At 46.8% G+C, this 23361-nt stretch overlaps 1 protein-coding gene across 2 annotated transcripts in view; it reads left to right on the forward strand.

Moving 5' to 3' along the window:
- LOC147701202 (B-cell receptor CD22-like) overlaps positions 1 to 23361 on the forward strand; it is a 479604-nt gene that overhangs the window by 402235 nt on the left and 54008 nt on the right. For both annotated transcript variants that reach the window (XM_086929956.1, XM_086929955.1), the window contains exon 6: positions 20541 to 20801. In XM_086929956.1, the coding sequence (XP_086786082.1) occupies positions 20541 to 20801 (261 nt within the window). The remainder of the gene's footprint in view (positions 1 to 20540; positions 20802 to 23361) is intronic.

The following is a 23361-nucleotide window of genomic DNA, read 5'->3' on the forward strand; positions in this document are numbered from 1 at the left end:
AAAAATTTCAAGATTCAAATATTATCAAATAGGTAGTTGAATTAAGAATCCTAAAGACACTGAAGAGTGCTACGGGACAGCAGAGGAAACACAGCAGGAAAACAAGACCATCAAAAAAGAAGTAGCCTGCTGGTATTGGGCACTGGTTGAAGAAGGAGAAGAAAATTATAATACTCCGAACAAGATATGGGTAGAAACATTTCCAGAGTTCGACATAGTAAACGAATGGCAAACTTCTATGATCACTTGTTGGGAAACTGTGAAATCTGCACCATTGAGAAATAATCACATATTCACAATACATAGTGCATACTGGACTCCCAAGAGGTTGTCGAAGTTTAAAGGCCAAAGCAAAAGGAGTTGTCCCAAAGGCAGGGGAAGGGGCGCAGATGATCTACACATGTTTGGCCAATTTATTTTATTTATTTTATTTATATTGTTTTGTATAGCGCGAACAAGACCCGTGGGTATCAGAGCGCTTAACAGAATAGAATTGCATATAGACATTATAGTAGCAGTACTAATCACAGAAGAATAATGAGGTAGAAGGCAGTATACTGCATGGATGAAATTAGATATATATATTCATAGAGACTGTGCAATTAGCGTTATATGGCGAGCACGGCTTGACTTGTATCGTGCTAACAAACCATGATCATTGAGGTAGGGTTATAAGGCGTTCCAGTGCATATCAAAGGATAATATGTATAAATAAATCAAGTGAGGTAGAGGTTATATAGAATGACTAAGAGCTATAGTTATAAATTCACACATATATGTATAAATAAATCAAGTGAGGTAGAAGTTATATAGTCTGACCGTGAGATATATTTAAAAGTTCACACGTGTATGAGGTAGCAGTAATGTGTCCGGTCTCGGCTTGAGCCCGGCATCAGCTCCTTCTCAGATACAGATCTTCCAATTTTCCATGGAGAGGACAGCCCTCAGTTAGTGAAAGTGATCATCCCAGTGGTCCGAAGGTTTCTCTAAGTAGGGTATTTACTCATCAAGTGGCTCTTCAGTTCTCGTTTGAATGTTACTGTATTTTGAATCTTCCTGATGTTAGGAGGTAGTGAGTTCCAGATTCTGGGGGCAGCTCCGGAGAATGCTCGGTTGTAGGTCTTTCTCTTGTGGAAAAAGGCTGGTCGTAATAGTAGATCTTTAGCGCTTCGAGTTGTTCTATTACCTCCTGAGAGCTTAAGTTTCTTGGCTAGGTATCTAGGCGTGTTGTAGTGAACCGCTTTGTGCGTAATACAGGCCATCTTCATTTGGATTCTCGCCTCGTAAGGTAGCCAGTTTAGTGCTTTCAGGTGAGGAGATATGTGGTCGAATTTCTTCGTTCCCGTAATGAGTCTCGCCGCTGCGTTGAGGCAGGCTTTTAGTGGTGCTGTGGAGGTTTTCGGTAGGCCCGCTAATGTGGTGCAGCCGTATTCGATCCTCGAGATGACTAGTGATTGGATACAGACAGATATAAGTGGGTTGAATGACGACATACCTTGGGGTGTCTTCAATCGTTGAAATATAACATCCTGAAACTAATGTACCTGAATCCTAGAGCTGAAAAATAACTTTCATGAAAAATAACATCCTAGAACTATAATGCCCCTAAAACCATTATAGAAAAAGATGATTAAAACAATACTTCTCAAACTCCATTTTTTCACTCCATCCTTGGTTTATTTGTTATATATCATAAACCATATCAACTAATCCTGTGGTAACTTTTTTGTCCACGTTTTCTTCAATCCCTATTTGTGAAGAATGCCCATTGTTTCATTTTTATTCTTTGTTTTTATTATAACATTACCCCAAACATTGTGTTTTCTAAAAAGCCGGTTCGATAATAAGGGCGAGTAACAAACGGCATGGAAGAAAGACGCATGTGACGCTCGTTTGCATCCATCTAAGATGGCCGCCTGAGCGCGACGGTCTAGTTCCAACCCGGAAATCGAAACAAACAAAAACCAAACCCGCGGACCACATTGCAAGATGCGGTCCGAGGGGAAGCTGATAGGTAACACGGCGCGGGTTGCTGATTAGGAAGTAAGTGTATCTGACCTAACCGCCAAGAGAGGGTAGCGAGTACTAGACCTCTAACTAAATGATATATGTAAAAGACGCTCGATCACTAACCACGTCTTCTACAACCCTAAAAATCCTTCTAGCATTGTTTTCCACCGAGGCAATACCGCCCCCCTAAGAGACCATGATGTGCTATTAAGCGCCAACAAAAGTAAATATTCAAACGTTTCCTTTGGTTGTGTGTTAAATGTGTGTCCACTGTTTTATGTATAGTCACTTCCGTTTGTCTTTTTCCACGTTAAGTTCACTTGTTGGGCATCTGGCGAACAGACACCGGATCTGAAAGTATGCACGCACCAATATGGTGAAACCACACCATATAGTCTGTATGCATATATGTGCATGTATCAAAAACGTGCATGTTTGTGAAGGACGAAAAAAAGTCCCCGATCTCGGCAGAGATAGGGGCGAGGTGTTTTTTAATTGTTCTTTATTCATTCTTTTACAGGTTCACCATTGAACTATACATTCGCCTTAAAAGTCAAGCGTATGTATGTAGAACCACGTGTGTACCGAATAGGGACAACGTTAATCACTGTAAATATATGTTGCACTAATAAATTCCTAACTTTAGGTTTTTTAGGAGTGGTACAATACAGGGCTGGTCCCTGTATGGTCCTGAAGAAACGCTGGGGGTAGCGTGAAACATGTTGACCAAATACTGAACCCAACTACATTATTGGTTGGTACACAGTATAACCCCATTTTTAACATACTGGTCTAGGAGCAGAATAAAACATTGAGGCCCACTAGCACAGTATTTTTAAACACACACACACCCATCCACTCCACTTCACATTCCTTACACCACACATAGTCCTTCATTACTCAGTGCTCCTACGTAGCTCGCAAGTCGTAGCACGCCCCTTTTCGTAGAGAACTGGGAGGACCCCGATGATGAAGCATGTCACCGTGAGGAAACTCCGGTGAGTGAGGGGACTATAAGAAAGACATTTTTTCTTTCTTGTTGGGCTACACTTAAGATAGTATCTGGAAGTTAGCCACCACACAAGACAGGTCCCTGAACCCAGATATTGGGCTCTTTTTTGCTACATTAATCTCTTTAGGAGGATGACCTGTTCTTAAGTACCTCCTTCTCCCCCTTTCTTTGTACATAGTGATTGGATAGCCAGTTTTAGATCTGTTTCAGAGATAAAGGGTTTCAGTTTTCTTAAGTAATTCAGGTGGAAGCGGGCGCTCTTGGCCATTGAGCTAATATGGTTTTTCATGTCGAGGTTTTCATCTAGTGTAATTCCTAGCGATTTGGCTGAGTTAACTAGAGTCGGGGTGCAGTTTAGCGCTGTCACCAGTTTAATCCATTCTTTAACTTCAGATTGGCTCCTTGTCGGTGAGATTAGCAGGAATTCTGTTTTCTGGGCGTTTAGCTTCAGATGGTTCATTGTTAACCATTGCAAAGCTCTCCTTAGTGTCTTGTTCATTAAGTCAATGTCCTCAAGGGAGGCGATCTTTATGTATAGTTGCGTGTCGTCTGCATACATATGATAGGATACCTGAGATTCTTGAAGGATCTCCGTGAGAGGTTCTACATATAAGTTGAATAGATCTGGAGATAGCGTTGAGCCTTGTGGGACCCCGATTGCGTTGGGGCTCGGGGAAGAGATTGCTTGGTTAACCAGGAAACGCTGAGTCCTGTTTTGTAGGAAAGAATTAAACCATTTCAGCACGTTTCCAGACAAACCCATCCTGTCTTGTAGTCTGGTCATAAGCACTTCGTGCTTTACCGTGTCAAATGCTGATGATAGGTCTAGTAGGATCAGTAGGCAAGTTTGATTTCGGTCTAGGGCTTGTAGGGCGTCATCAACAATATGCAGGATCGCAGTTTCAGTACTGTGCCCTGTTCTGAATCCTGATTGGCAGTCGTCCAGTAGCGAGAATTTAGTGATGTGTTGACTTAGTTGGCCCTGCACGCATTTCTCAATGAGTTTAGCCAGTAGAGGGATGTTGGTCACTGGTCGATAGTTGTTCGGGTCTGATGCATCAGCTGTCGGTTTTTTGAGGATGGGCATCACCTGCCCTGTTTTTAGGCAGTCAGGGAGGGTTCCTTGTGCAAGTGAGGCGTTTATTATCTCGGTCCAGATTGGCACTAGAGTGTGGCTGACTTCTCTTACACACTTTCCTGGTAGCGGGTCTTGATAGTGGTTGTTCGGTCTAATCTCCGCCAGCGTTCTGGCGATCTTTTCTTGGTCGTATAATTCAAATGTGTCCCATTTTGCCTTGTTTTTAGTTTGGAGCCTCTCTGGTGAGATATTGGTTTCATTTTTAGGTGGAGGCAGTGCCCTAAGGTTAGTTGCTGCAGTTGTGAGTTCAACTTCAAGCAATTTAGATTTTTCCGTGAAAAATGCGGAGAATTCTTCGCAGCTTATGGGGGTTTTTGTATTCTCTAGAACCGTTTTGGCTATTTTATTTGACTGCTGTTTTAACATCTCAAAGAGTTTTCGTGGTCTGTTTATGGCACTGTCCAATTCAGCTCTGAAAAATTCTTTTTTGGTGTTGATTATTTTTTTGTTGTATTCTTTTCTTGTTTTCCTGAGTGTTTTCAGCTCCGGTGAGGAGGGATGTTGTCTCCACCTCCTTTCGGCCATTCTCAGTTTGCGCCTGTCCTCATTCAATGATTCATTAAACCAAGGATTTTTTGGTTTCTCTGATACTTTTTTCAGTTTTAGGGGCATGGTATCATCGACGATATTGCCGATCGAGGTTATGTAGTGATCAGTCAGCTCATTAACATTTCGCTTATTGTTGGGTGGTTTCAGGTCCTTCTCACACCTTTCAACCAGTAGTTCAGTATTAGCCTCTTTAGTGTCTCGGGTCAGTTTCTTGAGCTTGAGTGGTTGCACGGTCCTGCCCTTTGTCATTGTCGGTATCGTGAATGTTATGGTGTGATGGTCAGACCAGTCACATGGGTCTATGGCAAGGATAGATGCCTCATTCTCTCTTGAGATAATCCAGTCTAAGGTCGCTCCTTGTGAGTGAGTGGGTTGGTTGCAAGTTTGTACCAGTTTTAGCTCACTGAGGAAGTCTTTAAGCGAGTTTACCAGTTTATCACTGTCGTCATTCCAATGGAGGTTAAAATCGCCTAGGAATATATTATTGGCGTTCGGGTTAGAGTTGGTCGTTATGATCTCCATCAATTGTTCTGTGAACTTTGCGTTCTCTCCTGGTGGGTGGTAGAATGCATGCAGTTTGCAGCTTTGATTCTTTGGTGTTCTCACATTAATACCAAGGTATTCACAGGATTCTAAGGGGTCAGATTGGAATTGGCAGACCTCGATCTCTGACCGGTGAATGCAAGCTATGCCTCCTCCCGCATTCCTTGGTCTGTCTAGCCTGACGATGTTGTATTGTGGAGGTACTAAGAGATCCATGGTCGGAGATGAAGAATCATTGAGCCATGTTTCCGTGAGGATGGCTAGGTCAATTTCCTTATTGATGATGAGGGCGGCTATGTCTGCTGCATGTTTATTTGCCGAACGACAGTTAAGTAGAAGGCAGTTCAGGGGTTTCTGTGATTTAACAAGTGTTCCATTATCCGATTTGGATGCAATTAACTGAATATGTTGTAGATTATGGTGTATTGCTTTCCTGTCGTTCTTTCTGGACGTTCTACCAGAGTCGATAGGTACTGTTTTGATATTCTCCTCTTTACTATGGGCAGGTTGTTCATAAGACCTGAGTAAGGCTAGAGTTTCTTCATTTGACAAGGGCTTGGTCCTATTAGGTCTGTTGGGTCTAAGTACCAGATTCTGGATGTGAGAAACCTTGGTGTGTGTGCTTATCGTCATCTCCCAGATTTTTCCGATTGTCTGTGAGGCTTTCATCGACATTTGCACCAGATTACCTACGAGTTTCTGGAGCTCCTTGACTTCTCTCTGTGTTCGGGGTGAATTCTTGTGTGAGGTAGTGCTGGCTGGCTGAGTGTTGCAGTTTGCTCTTCTCTGCGCCTGAACCGATCTCGTTACCACCCATCTTTTCTTGGTAAGGGGTGTTTTTGTGGATATGGATCTGTAGGATTCCGGTCTCGAGTTCGGGGGAGGGTAGGGAAGGTCGGTGTGATCTACCTTGCTCGTTTCATTAGCTTCATAGAGGGATTCGATAGGAGCTGGGGTACATTCTTCTGGTGCAATGACGTTGTGCATTATCGGCCACGGTTCTTTCCTTGGGACCTGATTCTTCTCTTTGTTTCCTAGGTTGGTGGACATTTCAATCCTTTCTCCCTCAGTCTCTGAGGTTAACATCGCGTTTTCGGTTAAATCTGCGGTGTTAGAGGTTTGGTTATTCTGGCCGTCCGATTGATTGGTGTCTCTAGTCCTGGGGTCGATGTTTTCAGGTGTGATATCTGGTAGTGTCAAGTTTTGTTGGAGGATTGGTCCTTCTATGTATTCCTTTAAGTTTTGAAAAGTTGACTCAAATTTCTCGAGTTCTCTGTTGGTTGCTTGAATCAGCACTATTCCCGTTTTATATATAGTGATGCATAATTCTGTCTTACTTCTTTTAGTTAAAGTGGTCGTTATCTTAGTGCCATATGGTATGTTTTTTATAGTTTTAGTGAACAGCATTTTTGTAAGGGTGTTGCGCCATTTCGCTATTTTGTCTGTGTAGAATATAAGATCGTTCAACTTGATGCCTTTGACTCTGTCAAAATATGGGTCATAGAACAGTATGTTCGGATTTTTTCTCAAAGTATTGTGTTTGAATTTTTTGGCAGCATTTTTGGATAGAGTTGAGGGGTATTCTATGCTCTTTGCACTAGACCCAGTCGATCCTTGGTGTCTTCCATCCATTTTGATTCGTATTAAAGATCTGTTCTGTACTGTTACGATCCCACCTAGTGAACCCTGGAGGATATAGAGATCAAATACCTCCGTACTATGGTTTCAGGTGGAGGTATAGATTCCCTTGTGGAATAGTATGCTCTTTGTATTGAGCCTTTGACTTCCATAGTACTGTATAAATTGGGTTAATTAATCCTTCAGTCAGTTGTGTTACTTAGTTTTAATCAATACTTTGTGATTAATATGGTGCCATCAATAGTCATAGATTAATAATTATCTATCCCTAGTAGTGAGAGCAAGAGGTCAAGTGATGTGTGACCTGTGCACTTTTTCTTGAAGTTGTTATCCCCTTTATGTTTTCCTAGGTCCTTTTTCTCTTTCCACTTTTCTTTTCTTGGTCTTTTCTCTCTTTCCCCTTCTAACCTTGTTTTGCCTTTATCAGTTTTCTTTAACCGATTGGGGAGGGTTCTGGGGAGTCTTCTTTCTCTTGCATAATTTCACTGTCCCTGTTAATTGCTCCTTTCTCTATTTCCGATACACTTATTGTGTATTTGGACCCTTTTCTTGGCAGTTCGTTAGTCCTCTTATAGTGTTTATGTCAGGGATATTTTTCCTTCCCTGGCTCCCGCCGTTAGTCCTATTTCAGTGTCTATGACTCCTGGTTCTGTTAGGTAGCTTGAGTTTGTTAGTCCGATGCGGCCGCCATTTTAAAGACAGGCGGGCCGCTTTTCGTTCCTCCTCTGCTTGTAATTGTACCTCGGGACGGTGTGATCTCGTGGGGTTACCAGCAGGTAGGGCCGCGCTGGGGATGCGGCTGAGAAGTCTTGGATTCTCGAATTTGGAGTCTTGGATGCGGACGCTCCTACCTCTCCTGGTCGGCTCCGAGGTCTCCCGGCTCCGCCTTCCGATGGTCCGTCTGAGTTCCCAGGTACCGGAACCTCCGCCGATAGTTCTTCGGGGATCTCAGGTCAGGTCAGGTCCGCTTGTATCCGAGGGAATGTCCGTGGTGGGTGCAGCTGATGGTCAGCGTCCGTCGTCTTGGTGGGTGGTCAGCCTTATCCACTGACCGGGTCCCGGCTTCCCTCCAGCGTCTTGCGTCTTCTGTGATCGATTTTATTGTCAGATCACTCAAACCATCAAGTGATGGTTCCGCTTGGACCTGGGTCGAGATTAGGGGTTATACAGGGATATAATCCAGGCTTGGAGATCCCTAGCCCCGGAGCTCCTCGTTAGGGCTCCTCTTCAGCGGCCATCTTAGGTTAGATGCCCCCACCTGGAAGAATTCTTGAGAGAAATAGGTAAAATCTTGTCCAAGGCATTGGGAATGCAGGTGCACGTGAGTATGGATTTGATTATTTTTCTGAGAAGTTGGAAACTCGCCCTGGTAACTAAACTAAGTAAAGACCAAGAAAAAATCTTGTTTGTATTAATATTGCTAGCGAGAAGGGAGATTTGTATTAACTGGATAAAGAATACACCTCCAACTTTCAATGAGTGGGTGGCTTCTGTTCAAAGAATAAACAAAATAGACAGAAGTGAGAATAGGGGGAGATCATACACATTTTGGACAATCTGGGAAAATTATATGACCAATAGGTAACAACACTGTAAACATTGCAATTGTCCAATGATTTAAAGCAATGCAAGAGACCTTTACGGGGCTTCTGATATATCGCCCCCCTGGGTCAGCTGGCGCCTTTCAGAAGTCACTGATCTCGTCCATCTCTGTGCTGGCTCTACAATCAGCTAATTTCAGTGTATTGGGTGACCTCAACCTCCATCTTGAGAGTCGCGATTCTTCCACTAAACTGAAATTTTTGGGAGACTTGGAGGCCTGCCAGCTTAACCAGTTAGTCATTGGGCCATCGCACCAGGCCTGCCATTTATTAGATCCGGTGTTTTCTAACATCCAGGAAATTTCCATCTCCACTCCTAGTCCCCTCAGTTGGACCGATCATTTTCCGGTCCATATTTTGATCACGATTCCAGCAAGCTGTAGGGAAAAGCCCCCTCCCCTGTTGTGGAAGCGCCCCTGGAATAAACTAGATAATGCCAAGTTTGAAGACTTAAAACCTCCCGTCCGATCCGGCCTAGCAACATGGAGGAGGCTGATGTAGCCTACAGGGAGTGGATAAAAAACTCACTTGATCACTTCATCCCGATGAACTGGTCAAAACCTAAGCATGTGCAGTCCCATCCGTGGCACTCCGATGCTCTAGCAATAAAAAAAAAGCAATGTAAGCTTCTGGAGCGCCTCTGGAGGCGATCATATGACCATCTGGCTAAACTCAATTTTAGAACAGCTACAAAAGCATATCATAAACTTATAAAAACCTCGAAAGCCAAGTATTATTCAGATCTTACCAATTCTAGTACCAATCGCCCCAAAACCATTTTCTCTTTAGTAAAAGACCTGACTAAAGCCCGGGAAGGTTTAAGCAACCTGATAGTGTCTGACCCACAATGTGAAGAGCTAGCATGTTTCTTCATTGACAAAGTCAAAGGAATCTACAACTCCTTGAATTCGGATGATTCCAATATAAATCCCAGCCCTGTCATAGGTCCTAGTGATCTTATTTACTCACTGCAATCCTTTCCACCTATTGAGCAGCCAGAGATGGAATTCCTGACTACAAAAGTGAAGTCCGGCTCCCCGGAAGATCCAGTTAAACCTGAACTGTTTAGAGCTCTTCAGGATACCATCCTGCGGGAGGGGCAGGCATTAATTAAAACCTCGCTTCAGTCAGCCGTCATCCCCACATCCTGGAAGCATGCTAAAGTTGTTCCCCTTTTGAAAAAACCCTCTCTGGACCCTGCCAGATCGCATAGCTTCAGACCTATCTCCTTACTCCCCTACCTTACTAAGGTGATGGAGGCCAATGTGAATTCTATCTTGAACACTTATCTGGATTCTAATGGAATTTTGGTTGAGTCTCAAAACGGATTACGTGCTAACCATAGCTTCACAATACATAGTTGGCTGTTACGGAACATCTGAGGAAGGTGCAGGACCAGGGTGAAACATCTGCCCTGGTTCTGCTGGATTTGAGTGCGGCCTTTGACACGGTCTCCCACAGGATCCTGATTGAGAGACTGTGGGAGATCGGAGTCAGGGAGAGCGCCCTGGACTGGTTCGTGTCTTTTTTATCTGACAGTTCCTTCTAGGTACACGCCCCGCCCTACTCATCCAGCAGGCACCCCCTGGAATGTGGGGTCCCGAAGGGCTCTGCGCTCAGCCCCACATTGTTTAATGTGCATGTCCGCCCCCTGGCCATGTTGGCTCGGGATCACAAAATTAAATTAATATCATATGCGGACGATACGCAAATTATTTTCACATTTTCCAAAAATACCGAGGCTGTCGCAGAACTATCTCCAGTTAAATTCAGCTAAAACTGAGATACTTCTCATAGGTAAGGAAACACAGAAATGGGATAAACACTGGTGGCCCTCCACACTAGGGGCTCCATTAGGATGTCAGGCGGATTTCCTCCGCCAGGGTAGCGGTGGCCACCGCCACCCTGGCGGAGGCAATCCGCCCGACATCCTTCCCTGCATTCCCCCCACGGAAAATTGATAACATGGTGGCGGTGTCTATCAGACACCGCCAGCCATATTAGAATAACGATTCAGAAAATGGGGTGGTGATGAGCAGAGTGTCTGAATTAAGCAGACCACTCTTACCCAGTCCAAAGATCAGGGCTTGATCCATCCATCACCGTTATTTAGCTCACTGCACCATCCCAGCTCAGAACCTGGCTATATGCAAATCAGTCTGTCCCTGGCCCAGTGCATCATGGGAACAGGGCAGACTAAACTACCAAGCCAATTCTTCACCAGAAAGGAGACAAGCCTCCGGGGACCGGTTTCTGGCATTTCAGCCGTCGTCGGCCCGGCTTGCTTGAATCCTGATGGTGCAGTGAGCAAGGGACTCATGTCTGAGTATACCCTGCCACACCTATAGTGGCAAAAAACGATTCAGACAAGCATTGAAAATGCAATAGGTCTCGCCTTTGATTAAGTGAAAGACATTTGCTTTGCTAATGGTACTATATAGCAAGGAAAAAGGCTTTAACTTGATGAAAGGGGACACCTATTGCATTTTTAATGCTTGTTTGTACTCATGGTGCCTGGTTCTTTCAGAAAATTACTGTCAAGTCATCAAAGGTGTGAGTTTGGGATCTGTACAGAGTTCCGATTTGAACATTTTCTCCTGCTCGGTGTGTGCACTGCTCCTGAAGGAAGGGCTGGGGCAAATGGTGATGGAGGGGCAGGAAATTCAGGAATTCACAGGCGGCAGATAACTCCCCTTCTTGCTCCTTTCAAACAAGGGAGCTGAGGCATGAGAGGTCCTGAGGGAAGGGGGGGGTTGGATCAACCCTGAAAGCTGGCTTTAAGCCCTGGATAAAGCAAGCACCAGCAACTTTTCCATCTCATTCCCAGTCAGGTCTGTACTAGAGTGTTCCTCCCAAATTGTCCATTTTCTCTGATTAATAAAAGTTTGGTTCAAAGTTGGCATAGGGCGCCTAGTTGTTAAGTAGAAACGAGTGCACAGGATAGAATACTTGTGGAGTGCACAACATAGGATCAAAATCGGGACAATATGTAATGTTACATTAGGTAATGCAGAACACGTGTCTGCCTAGATCCATGTTAAGAGCTTTGACATTCTTAATAAACTACTAAAATTCTAACTGAACAGAGCCGCACCCAACCACTTCATACATGGGATAATTGTAATAAGCCCAGTGTTTGGTACACGAGTGTGGAAGAGAGTACAGTTGAAAGTTGCGGGGCATTCAGAGATGTTCGTCACATAGCTGGTATATGTAGAGAAGTAAGCACTAGTGTGAATGTCAAATGGAGTTGTACTTTGGTGGGTGCGTGGCTGTCTGGAACTGGCAGCATGGTGTCTCAACAATTAGCCAGGGGGTATATATGCACACCTCATAAATGTAAAACAGGCACTATGTCAAAGAGAATAACTTAATTTAATGGGGCTTTAAGGCTGTCATTGGCTGCTATTTGCAAAGGCTGATGCCACCATAGGGTGCACGTTCACATTAAAAAGTAAATATATTTGCTACCCTTAAATACCCCGCACATATGATCTAAACATTATACATTAGATCGGTGAGTATGGGAAGGGTTGGGGTTAAAGGACCCAAAGTACAAAACGTGTTTGTATAAATATATGTATATAGTGCTTTACGAAGCAACCGTTAATTGTACGTCTAATCGGTAGCGCACTGCAATTGAAAACTGTTTCAAACTGGACCATGGTGTCTCCTGAGCAAGGAACGTCTGTGCCTTACTTGAGAAACAAAGTAATCTGCCCGGGCATGCAGGCAATGAGCCGCCGGGGTCACTGAAGCATCCAGAACTGCAACTCACTGCAGTCAGATGACCCCCACATCACCAGAGCAAAGAGGGGCGTTCAACGCAGGCATCCAGTCACCAAAACCTGACGCTGAGCAGAGAAATATGTGCCATGAGCCACGCTTAAGCTGTGCGTGAGGTCATGCTGTGACCGCTGCTAGTTTTCCATGAGAGCAGCTGATGTAGTTCTGGCAAAGACCCAAAGCACCCTGGCTTCAGCGACGACAGGCGTGGAACCTGTGATCCTGCCTGCCGCAGAGTCATCAATCAGCCACGGACCACCTTCTCCCAAAGGCGCGGGGAATAGGAATACAACCAGCCAGCTCTGTGGGGGCAGGCAGGATAACGAGAGGCGCCATTCGCAGGGCTGTGCAGAGCCCGCCATAGGCACAAGCACAACCCACTGAGGACACCCAATGATCGGACCGCTCAGACCACATGGACACCAATAATGCGCTTCGGATCGAATTGCTAGAGGTGCGGGAATGACTGGGCAGCCTTACATTCTGCACGACCTTCAAAAAGCCAGAAATCCACAATTGGGGCCGCGCCCTGACAAAGAGCCGGCCCTCGCACCCATATTTAAGCGATTCTCACCACCAATAAAGGCCACCAGGAGACGCGCCATACCAACAATCGACAGGTTACAGCAGAGGACATTTTGTATCCAACGTTGTCTCCACTACATACACCACCAGGGTCTGACAGCGCAAGCTACACACATATGACCATTTTGTATTGGCGCCCCCCCTCAAACTGACTAATAAAACAACCCTGCAACCATTCATGCTTACAAACACCCAATTCGCTTCTCATTTCTGACCACGGGATGGTACGGAGGTCCCCGGATCCTTGACTGGGCCCTTGCTGGCAAAACCAGAGCTCCAGCAGCTTCTCGGTGCCCTCAAAGAAGTGTGCGCTGTTCTCTTCCTCCTCTTGCACGCCGACAGCCACCAACAATCGCAGAATCAGCTAAAGCAACTAGGGAAACTTTAAAAAAAACTCTTCTGTTTCCCTCGTCGTTGTATGTTAAGGTTAAAATCAGGGCCACTGCAGTTTATGTAAACATTTTACGTCAATATCCACTTTTCTTGTTTTGCCGAATGGTGAGAAACTTGCCCGAAAATAGATAACATTAATTTATCAAAGATTAGAGAGAAAGTGATCATGTGGCACGGAGGGTGAAGAGACCTGATAAGTTTCGGTTTCTTTTTTCGCTTGCTTTGTCTATGGACGTTAGCAGGCAGACAAGGGAGCGGTCCGTCGGAAAACGTACTTTTCAAAGTAGAGAAAATATAAGTATTTTAAGCCTGTGTGACGGTGAACGCATACGATGGATTTCGGATGACAGGTATTTTGTTCTTCGTCTTAAGTCTCCAGTTTTTGTAACAACTAGAACTTCCGCATACTCGATGCTTGATCCCGAAAGCTCCCTGCTTTCCAAGTTCTTTTTGTAGCGGGTTTATTTGCATTCTTTTGAGAAGAGCAGTGATTGTGCTGGTATCAGAGTGACTAAAATATCTCTAAAGCGCCGACTCATACTCCAGCATGGCATGCTATGTAAAACAAGTGGGAGGAGGCTCGGGCGCAGCACGTCTTCCGGAGACGTGCGTGTTCACAGAGCTGAATCGGCTTGTGCACAGGCCAGTAGCTGCTCGTTCACAGCTCTATCTCCCTTGCCAGTTAGCACAGTGACTATAGAACTCGCGCTGGCGGGAGCGCTTCGCGCTCCAACACCAGCTCGACCTAAAAAGGGGGTGGTGATGAACAGAGTGTCTGAATTAAGCAGACCACTCTTACCCAGCCCAAAGATCAGGGCTTAATCCATCACCGTTATTTAGCTCACTGCACCATCCCAGCTCAGAACCTGGCTATATGCAAATCAGTCTGTCCCTGGCCCAGTGCATCATGGGAACAGGGCAGACTAAACTACCAAGCCAATTCTTCACCAGAAAGGAGACACGCCTCCGGCAATGCCGCCACGGAAAGGCATGCGGTGTTCACTCTGGGTGGCCCTTGTGGGCCCCCAGAGTGACGGCCAAAGGGGGGTAGCACATGGGGGGGTACCTGTGGTACCCCCCTGCATTTGCATAATCGCAGCGGCAGGCACCGCACGGTGCCTGCCGCTTCGATTATGCAAATGCGTGCATTTGTTATTAACATTGTGGCGGGCGGTGCAATGAGCACCGCCCGCCACAATGTGAATTTGAGGAATGCGCCCGCCACTGTGGCGGGCGCATCCTAATGCCAATGTCGGGACCCCCGCCATTTAGGCGGGCGGTCCCGATTTACGATGGGATGACGGGCAGGCAAAGTCCGCCCGTCATCCTAATGGAGCCATAGGTCTTCCCCCCACCCCTTAGGAGACTGTTAAAAATCTGGGCGTGATGCTGGATGATTCACTCTTGTTGGAAATCCATGCTAAGAGAGTGGATGGTACCTGTTATGGTCGCCTACGCTCTCTGAAGCCTATTCTCGGTTTCTTTGAGCCGCACACTCGTCAGATTATAGTCCAGGCTCTAGTCTTATCCCATCTAGACTATTGCAATGCTCTTATGGTTGGGTCTAATCTGACAGTGATAAATAGGCTACAAAGAGCCCAGAATGCTGCTGCCCGTATCCTGTGTTCACTGCCAAAGACCTGCCATACTTTACCTATTCTTCGCCGCCTGCACTGGTTGCCGTTCAAACCACGCATCCAGTTCTAAACTCTATGTCTAACTCACAAAATTATGCATGGTGTTGGCCCCCAGATCCTGCAGGAACTCTGCTCCCCCTACACCCCCGCGTGTGCTATCCGTTTGGCGGATTTATTCCTTGCCCGTACAATCAAGATCCGGAGGAGTAGAGCTGGTGGCCGCTCCTTCAGGTATCTGGCCCCGAAGCTCTGGAACTCTATTCCTCTAGGAGCTCGGTCCACCTCTAACCATCTGCTATTTCGTAAACAGATACAAAATTGGCTGTTCTCCTCTATCTAACTCTTTTTGCTGCTGTGTTGTTGTGCCCTCTGGTATGTTCATAAGCGCTGGGACGCCCCGTTGCTGGGGTAGCCATGCGCTATAGAAGCAGATTTAACATAACATAACTTCAAGCGGAAACTTGAACGACTAGTCCAAATGACTAGCTCATACCAGAACTAAAATTGAAATGGAATGGACAAAAAGGGGCTCACAAGTATAAGGGGGGAGTGGAAATTCTCCAAGCACATGCTGCGAGTACCCAGGAGAAACCCCTAGAGGCCGGTATCGCTAAGAAAACTGGGCACCCAATACCTCCAATTCCAAACTGTTGCTATATGAGAACTTAAAATAAAAAATAAATAAAAAGTAAGTGTTGCATCTATAGTTTGTGATGGACAGAACTGTTTTTACATTCTAAGGATTACATTTTTGATTACTGTATCATGGATTTTTGTCGCTATGGTCTTCTTTGGTTCAGATAAAGATTACTTATTTTTATAAGCTGTTGTGGTGTTCATTTGTGCTTTCACTCTATTATTGTATGTGTGCACAAATGCTTTACACACTGCCTATGAGATAAGCCTGTCCGCTCATGCCAAGCTACCAATGGGGTGAGCAGGGGTTATTTTAGAAGTGCATCTGCGTTACCCTGACTAGGAAGAAGTGTCCTTACTTGGACAAAGGTGCAAAACATGACCAACTAGAGATCTCCATTTCTCACAGTCTGGCAGAGTATAATTTGTGGAAGTATTTTTGGTTGTTAAGGTATGTAGAGACAATGTTGTGTACAGCGTTGTAAGGGTGTGTGAGGAGTTTAAAAAGTGCTCACCTGTGGATTGGGAGGTAGTCGAGCGCTTTGAGGTTTGGAATGTTATGACTGCAGGGTGGGAGGTTGAGCCTGGCCACTGAATTTTGTATGATCTGGAGTCTTCTGGTCAGTTAAGCACTGATTCCAACAGAGTGAGTTAATGTAGTCTTGCCTGCCTGTAATGGGGGATTGGGTGATGGTTCTGCAAGTGTTGATGGGAGCCATTTGAAGATCTTCTTGAGCATCTTCAGTTTTTGGTAGCAGGAGACAAAGAGTGCATTCACTTGGCCAGTCTTGATGAGTTGGTTGTTGATTACTATTCTAAAGTTCTTTCTGTGGTTGCCAAGATGGGCATTGGTCCGAGTATGGCAGGCCACCAGGTGGAGTCCCAGAGTGAAGTGTCTTTCCCGAACATTACTACTTACAGTTGTGCAGGTAAAAAAATTGGATCAGGTATTTGTCATCTTATCGGAGAGAGAGAGTACGAGCTGAGTGTCATCAGCATAGGACATGATGATGATTCTTTGGGCATGGATGATGCTGGTGGGTGGTGGTGGGTGATGGTGTGATGTCGACTTTGAACAGAGTAGGGCTGAGTGAGATACTCGTGGAACTCTGCAAATGAGGTTGTTGGCATCCTAGGTGAAGCAGGCTAAACTGACCGACGGGATGTGGACAGCCGGAACCAGTCCAGCAAAGTGCTGGTCTTTAGATGCAAGCTTCATGCAGTTGTTGGATAAGGATGGGGTGGGAGAGAGAATTGAAGGCGGTAGAAAGATATAATTGTAAGCGGGCAGCAGTGTCACCTCTGTCCATGATTATCCGGATTTGTGTGGCAGCGACGAGAGCAGTCTCTGAATCTGTTTGGGCCTGATTTCGAACTGATGGGTGTCGAGGAGGTGGTTGTCAGTGTGGTGGTTGGTTAGGTGTTTATCATCTTTTTCAGGACTTTCAATCAATCAATCAATCAATCAATCAATCAATCAAAGCATTTGTATAGCGCGCTACTCACCCGTAGGGTCTCAAGGCGCTGGGGGAGGGGGGTTCGATACCGCTCGAACAGCCAGGTCTTGAGTTGCTTCCTGAAGGAGAGGTGGTCTTGGGTCAGGCGGAGGTGGATGGGGAGGGAGTTCCACATCTTGGCAGCCAGGTAGGAGAAGGATCTTCCTCCCGTTGTGACTCTTCGGATGCGGGGGACGGCGGTGAGGGCGTGGCTGGTCGATCGTAGCTGGCGGGTTGGAGTGTAGAAGGTCAGGCAGTCGTTGAGGTATCTTGGGCCTTGGTTGTGGAGAGCTTTGTGTGCGTGGGTGAGGAGTCAGAACGTGATTCTCTTGCTGACGGGGAGCCAGTGCAGGTTTCTCAGGTGTTCGGAGATGTGGCTGTGTCAGGGGATGTCCAGGATGAGGCGTGCCGAGGCGTTCTGGATGCGTTGGAGTCTCTTCTGAAGTTTGGCTGTGGTTCCGGTGTAGAGGGAGCCGTAGTCCAGACGGCTGATGATGAGGGCCTGGGTGACCGTCTTCCTGGTTTCGGTGGGGATCCACCGGAAGATCTTACGTAGCATGCAGAGGATGTTGAAGCATGACGAGGAGACGGTGTTGACTTGTCTGGTCATGGAGAGGGAGGAGTCCAGGATGAAGCCCAGGTTGCGTGCGTGGTCTGTCGGTTTGGGTGCGCTGCCCAGGGACGGGGGCCACCTGGAGTCATCCCAGGCGGAGGGCGAACATCCCAGGATGAGGACTTCCGTCTTATCTGAGTTCAGTTTCAGGCGGCTGTTCATCATCCACTCGGCTACGTCTTTCATCCCTTTGTGTAGGTTGGTCCTGGCGGTGGAGGGGTCGTTGGTGAGGGAGAGGATCAGCTGGGTATCATCGGCATAGGAGATGATGTTGAGGTTGTGTTGGCGTGCGATGGCCGCAAGGGGGCTCATGTAGATGTTGAGCAGCGTGGGGCTGAGTGAAGAACCTTGGGGTACGCCACAGATGACTTCGGTGGCCTCGGACCTGAACGGGGAGGCGGACTCTCTGGGTTCTTCCGGCCAGGAAGGAGATGATACACTCCAGTGCCTTCTCTTGGATCCCGATGTTGCTGAGGAGTTGTACTAGGGTGCGGTGGCAGACCGTGTCGAACGCCGCGGAGAGGTCCAGGAGGATGAGGGCTGCTGTTTCTCCGTTGTCGAGCAGGGCTCTGATGTCGTCGGTGGCTGCGATGAGGGCTTTCTCGGTGCTGTGGTTGGTCCGGAAGCCAGACTGTGAGTGGTCGAGGGATCCATTCGTCTCGAGGAAGGCGGCAAGCTGTCTGTTGACGGTCTTCTCAATGACTTTGGCAGAAAAAGGAAGAAGCGAGTTGGGTCGGTAGTTTTTGAGTTCGGTGGGGTCCGCTGATGGTTTCTTCAGTAGGGCGCTGAGTTCAGCGTGCTTCCAGCTCTCTGGGAAGGTGGCGGTGTCAAAGGAGGCGTTGATGATGTCCCGCAGGTGTGGTGCGATGACGGAGTCGGCCTTGTTGAAGACGTGGTGAGGGCAGGGGTCGGTTGGAGATCCGGAGTGGATGGAGTTCATCGTGCGGATGGTTTCTTCGGTGTTGACCGGGGTCCAGGCGCGGATGGTGGTGGTGGGGGGCGTTGGTGCGGTCGTAGGGTGCGTCGGCTGTGTGCTGAAACTGTTGTGTATGTCTGCGATCTTGTTGTGGAAGAACGAGGCAAGCGAGTTGCAGAGTTCTTGCGATGGGGTGATGTCGTTGTCTCCGGCGCTAGGGTTCGAGAGCTCTTTGACGATGGTGAAGAGTTCCTTGCTGTTGTGCGCGTTGTTGTCAAGACGTTCCTTAAATGCGGTTTTCTTGGTGGTGTGGATCAGCTGGTGGTGTTTTCGCGGGGCGAGCTTGAGGGTGGTCATGTTGTCTGTAGTTGGGTCTCTGCGCCAGGCTTTCTCGAGGGCTCGGCAGTTCTTCTTGGAGCTCTTGAGTTCGTCAGTAAACCATGATGCTTTTTTGGTGCCGGGACTGGCGGGGGGGTCTTCAGTGGGGCGAGGTCGTCCGTGCTGTTGCTGATCCACTTCGTGAGGTTGTTGGCGGCTTGGTTGGGGTTTGTTGAGCTGGCGGGAGGGTTCTGGCTCAGGGATGTGGCGAGCTGGTCGGCTGTGATCTTGTTCCAACATCTGCGGGGGACCTGTTGTGGGCGGTGGTGGATCGTGGTCCTTCTGAAGCTGAAGTGGACGCAGCTGTGGTCAGTCCAGTGGAGTCCGGTGGTGTGGCTGAAGGCGATGTCCTTGCTGGAGGAGAAGATGGGGTCGAGCGTGTGGCCGGCGTAGTGGGTGGGGGTGGTCACCAGTTGCTTGAGTCAGAGGTTGGCGAGGTTGTCCAGCAGGGTGGTGGTGTTGTGGTCGTTGTTGTTCTCCAGGTGGAAGTTGAGGTCCTCGAGGAGGATGTAGTCAGCGGAGGGGAGGGCGTGCGGGATGATGAAATCGGTGATATCTTTGCTGAATTGTGTGCGTGGTCCCGGGGGTCTATAGATGAGGGTGCCTCTGAGGGTGGTCTTGGGGTCGGTGTGGGTCTGGAAGTGCAGGTGTTCGGCGGCTGTGAGGGTGTCGTCGGAGCTGGTCGTGACTTTTTCCAGGTAGGGTAGCAGGTAGCTAGCATCTTCAGGTCTACTGAGGGTTTCTTGAGGAGGGGGAGTACTATGATGTGTTTCCACGAATCCGGGCAGGTGGCTGTGATAATTAAGTCATTCAGGCTAGGGGAAAGAGCTGCGCTGATAGGTCCCTGTATTTGATGCTGATATGGTGAGGACAGGGGTCTGAGAGTACTGCGAAGTGTACAGACTGCATGGTTGTTGCGATTTCTTCAGTGGCTAACCTGTTGTCCATAGGCCTATGACTCTGTATGACCAATAAGGAGACTTGGTACCAGACTATAGTAACCCGAAGATTGACAAAAATATACCTAGTATTATTTACAAAAAAATCATCCCATTGGAGTTAATAATAGAATATCTACATTCAATATTTTTGGAAACAATATGTAGGACTCAATATTGGTCAGGCAGCATTTTTGCTAATAGTATTCTTACATACAACTGAATGTGACTAAGGTGTTGAGGGCCCGATTCTCAGAGAGCCTCCACATGGTGGCGAATGCTTCACAGTCATGGTGGAGTCTTTGCAATCATGTCAGAATCTCTGCAAAGAGACTTCTCATTGGGAGATTCTGCTGTGAGTACAGAAACTGCGCCACAGGTGTGGATCCTCCGCCACCACTGTGGAGGCTCTTTGCGAATTGGGCTCTGCATGAAATCTTGTGTCATGCAACATATGACTGTAAATAGTAAAATCGTGCAGGCCCGCCAAAGATCCGTGCAGACCAAGGTTCATGCCAAGCAGATCCCCAGATTGATCCCCCCTTGAAAATGTATCTACAAAGGATGGCCAGAAATAAAATCCTGGTGGTGAGTTGTAAGAGCACAGCCAATATTTTGAGACGATGAAACGCTTGCAGACATCAATGTAATTCTTATTCCTTTCACCTCAGATGCTCCCAAAGGTGTAGATGCTGTTCTAGTTGAGGACCCACAGGAAGGAAAACCAATGGAACTGTCATGTGCGACGAAGAGCAGCAACCCAAGAGCGACTCTTTTTACCTGGTATAAGAATGAGGCGGTGATACAGGGGCAGGAAGGTAAAACGCTGAAGATTGAGAGTACAGCCATGGATGATGCCGGTGACTACCGCTGTGTGGCCCACAATGCAATGGGCCGCACCTCTTCTGCTCCTGTGACAGTCAACGTCAAACGTGAGTATGGTTTCATCCATACCTTTTAATGTTGAAAACATTTTGTAATTCAATTATTAACTTTATAAGGCAAAAGGTGGCCCTAAAAGATACATGAAAAGTTTGAACATGCAAATAGAAACACACAATGCTCCTCGAAAGCAGCAAAGAGTCAAAGCTGTGCAGACAAAATACAGCCGAAGTAAAGTGCATTTAACATAAGAAGGCACAAAAGGATAAACCAGGCAGGTCCATCACCCCTACATTTTTGCAAGTGTCTAATACATTGCAGGTCAGATCATTATAAACCACATAAAGATAATAGCCAGGGCCCAAAATGCTCCATAAAGTTGGGTCCCAATTGGAAAAACATCACACTAGAATAAAGTTGCAGCCAATGTCCGGTGTGATGGTGCTTACAGACTCTATGAAGGGTGTAAAGCTTTCTTAGAGCCCTAACCTTATCTGGAAAGCTTAGCCCTCCATTGATTTCTTACACCTCACAGCTGCTTTAAGGACAGACCGTAATACAAATATCGCTGCAGCTTAAAATCAGGAGGTAAAACAGTACTTCCCTACACTTCCGACAACCTAAAAGTTTTAAAATAGGCTTAAGAAAAAGAGGAAAGAGGAAAACATTTTTTTTTTTTACAAAAGGACATAAACTGCATCTGTGTTTGATCAGACGAAGCATCAGATGGATGGTCAGACAGGGCAGAACCGCCAAAGGGACAACAAACCTCTCCCAGCGCCTAATTGCACAACCTCTGGGATAGACAAAGCTCAGAAAAACATTGCTCGACCTTCACCTTGTCATTCATTTACACTACACATAGCGGGAAAGTGGAGAAGTGTGGCTCACTGGTTAGAGCAGGCAGACCCTGAAGCAGAGGTCAGACCCGGGACCAGGGTTCAATTCCCGACTCGGCAGGGTCTTGAGCTCAAATGTCCACGGACTCGATAATTCTCGCTTCGGTGCCTGACCTAATCATGGGTTCACACTCTGCAACTCTGGGCATTAAGCTTGCTTAATCTCCACAACGGACCCCCGCGGCTGGATGCCTGGCTTTCACCTTGGGGATGCCCTGTAGGGGCTATCTCACAGGGAAAAGCCAGGACGGGTTCCCAAGGCAAGCGCTTAGAGACCCCTGGGTGATAAGCGCTATATAAATCCAAAATACAATATAATACAAAGCCCGGTGCATTTAAGGTTTTAAAGCTGTAACCCAACCATGGGATTAAGGGCCAGATGTAGGTAATCCCAGTTTACCGACTCTTACATACCGAATCATACCGATTCGGTATTTAAGAACAGGTAAATGGGATGTAGGTAATTTTCCATTAAAAATTACTGAATCGGTAAGTTTCGGTAATTACCAAATCGGTATTTACCGATTCTGTAATTGCCATTCATTCCTATGGGCCTGGAGGCTCATAGGAATGAATGTCAATTACCGAATCGGTAAATACTAATTCGGTAAAAGGGGCAAACAATGAAGGGTGGCAGGGTGTCACTTTGACACCCTGTTGCACCCCTCAGTTGTGTATGGGTGCACATGTTGCAGACATACATGCTGTATGTCTGCAACATGGCACTGTTGAAAAAGCAAAAAAAATTATTTTTCAAAGGTTTTCATTATTTACCACCAACTTCTAGTTGGTGGTAAATAATGAATCCTTAACTGAGGAATTCACTAACTTAATTCAATTAATTTATATAGCGCGCTACATACCCAGAGGGTCTCAAGGCGCGTGGGGAAGGGTGGGGAATTAGTTGTCGAATATCCAGGTTTTAAGTTGCTTTTTGAATGCTAGGTGGTTTTGAGTGAGGCGAAGGTGAATGGGAAGTGAGTTCCAGGTTTTAGCCGCCAGGTAGGAGAAGGATCTTCCTCCCATGGTGGTTTTGTTGATGTGAGGTACAGCAGCCAGGGCTTGGTTGGAGGAGCGTAGCTGGCGGGAGGGAGTGTAGAAGGTAAGTCGTGTGTTGAGGCATTCGGGTCCAAGTTCGTAAAGTGCTTTGTGTGCGTGGGTTAGGAGGCGGAATGATATCCTCTTATTGACGGGGAGCCAGTGGAGTTTTTTCAGGTGACCAGAAATGTGGTCATTACGCGGGATGTCTAGTATGAGTCTGGCTGAAGCGTTCTGGATGTGTTGGAGTTTTTTCTGAAGTTTTGCGGTGGAACCGGCGTATAGGGTGTTTCCGTAGTCCAGTCGGCTTGTAACCAGTGCGTGGGTGACCGTTTTTCTGGTTTCGGTGGGGATCCAGCGAAAAGTTTTTTTGAGCATGCGAAGAATGTTGAAGCACGAAGATGAAACGGCGTTGACTTGTCTGGTCATCGAGAGTGAGGAGTCCAGAATGACGCCCAGGTTCCGTGCGTGGTCCGTCGTGATGGGTGCTTTTCCGAGGGACTCTGGCCACTAAGAGTCATCCCAGGCAGAGGGGGAGGTGCCTAAGATAAGGACTTCTGTATTTGATCGAATCCTTAAATTACTGATTCAGTAAAATACTGAATCCTACAAAAATGCCACCTACATCTAAAAAGCCCAATACAGGTCGGTAACGGCCGAAATTCGGTAATTT

The sequence above is a fragment of the Lissotriton vulgaris genome, chromosome 7 (genome assembly GCF_964263255.1).
Source record: "Lissotriton vulgaris chromosome 7, aLisVul1.2, whole genome shotgun sequence".
In the NCBI taxonomy this organism is placed as follows: Eukaryota; Metazoa; Chordata; class Amphibia; order Caudata; family Salamandridae; genus Lissotriton; species Lissotriton vulgaris.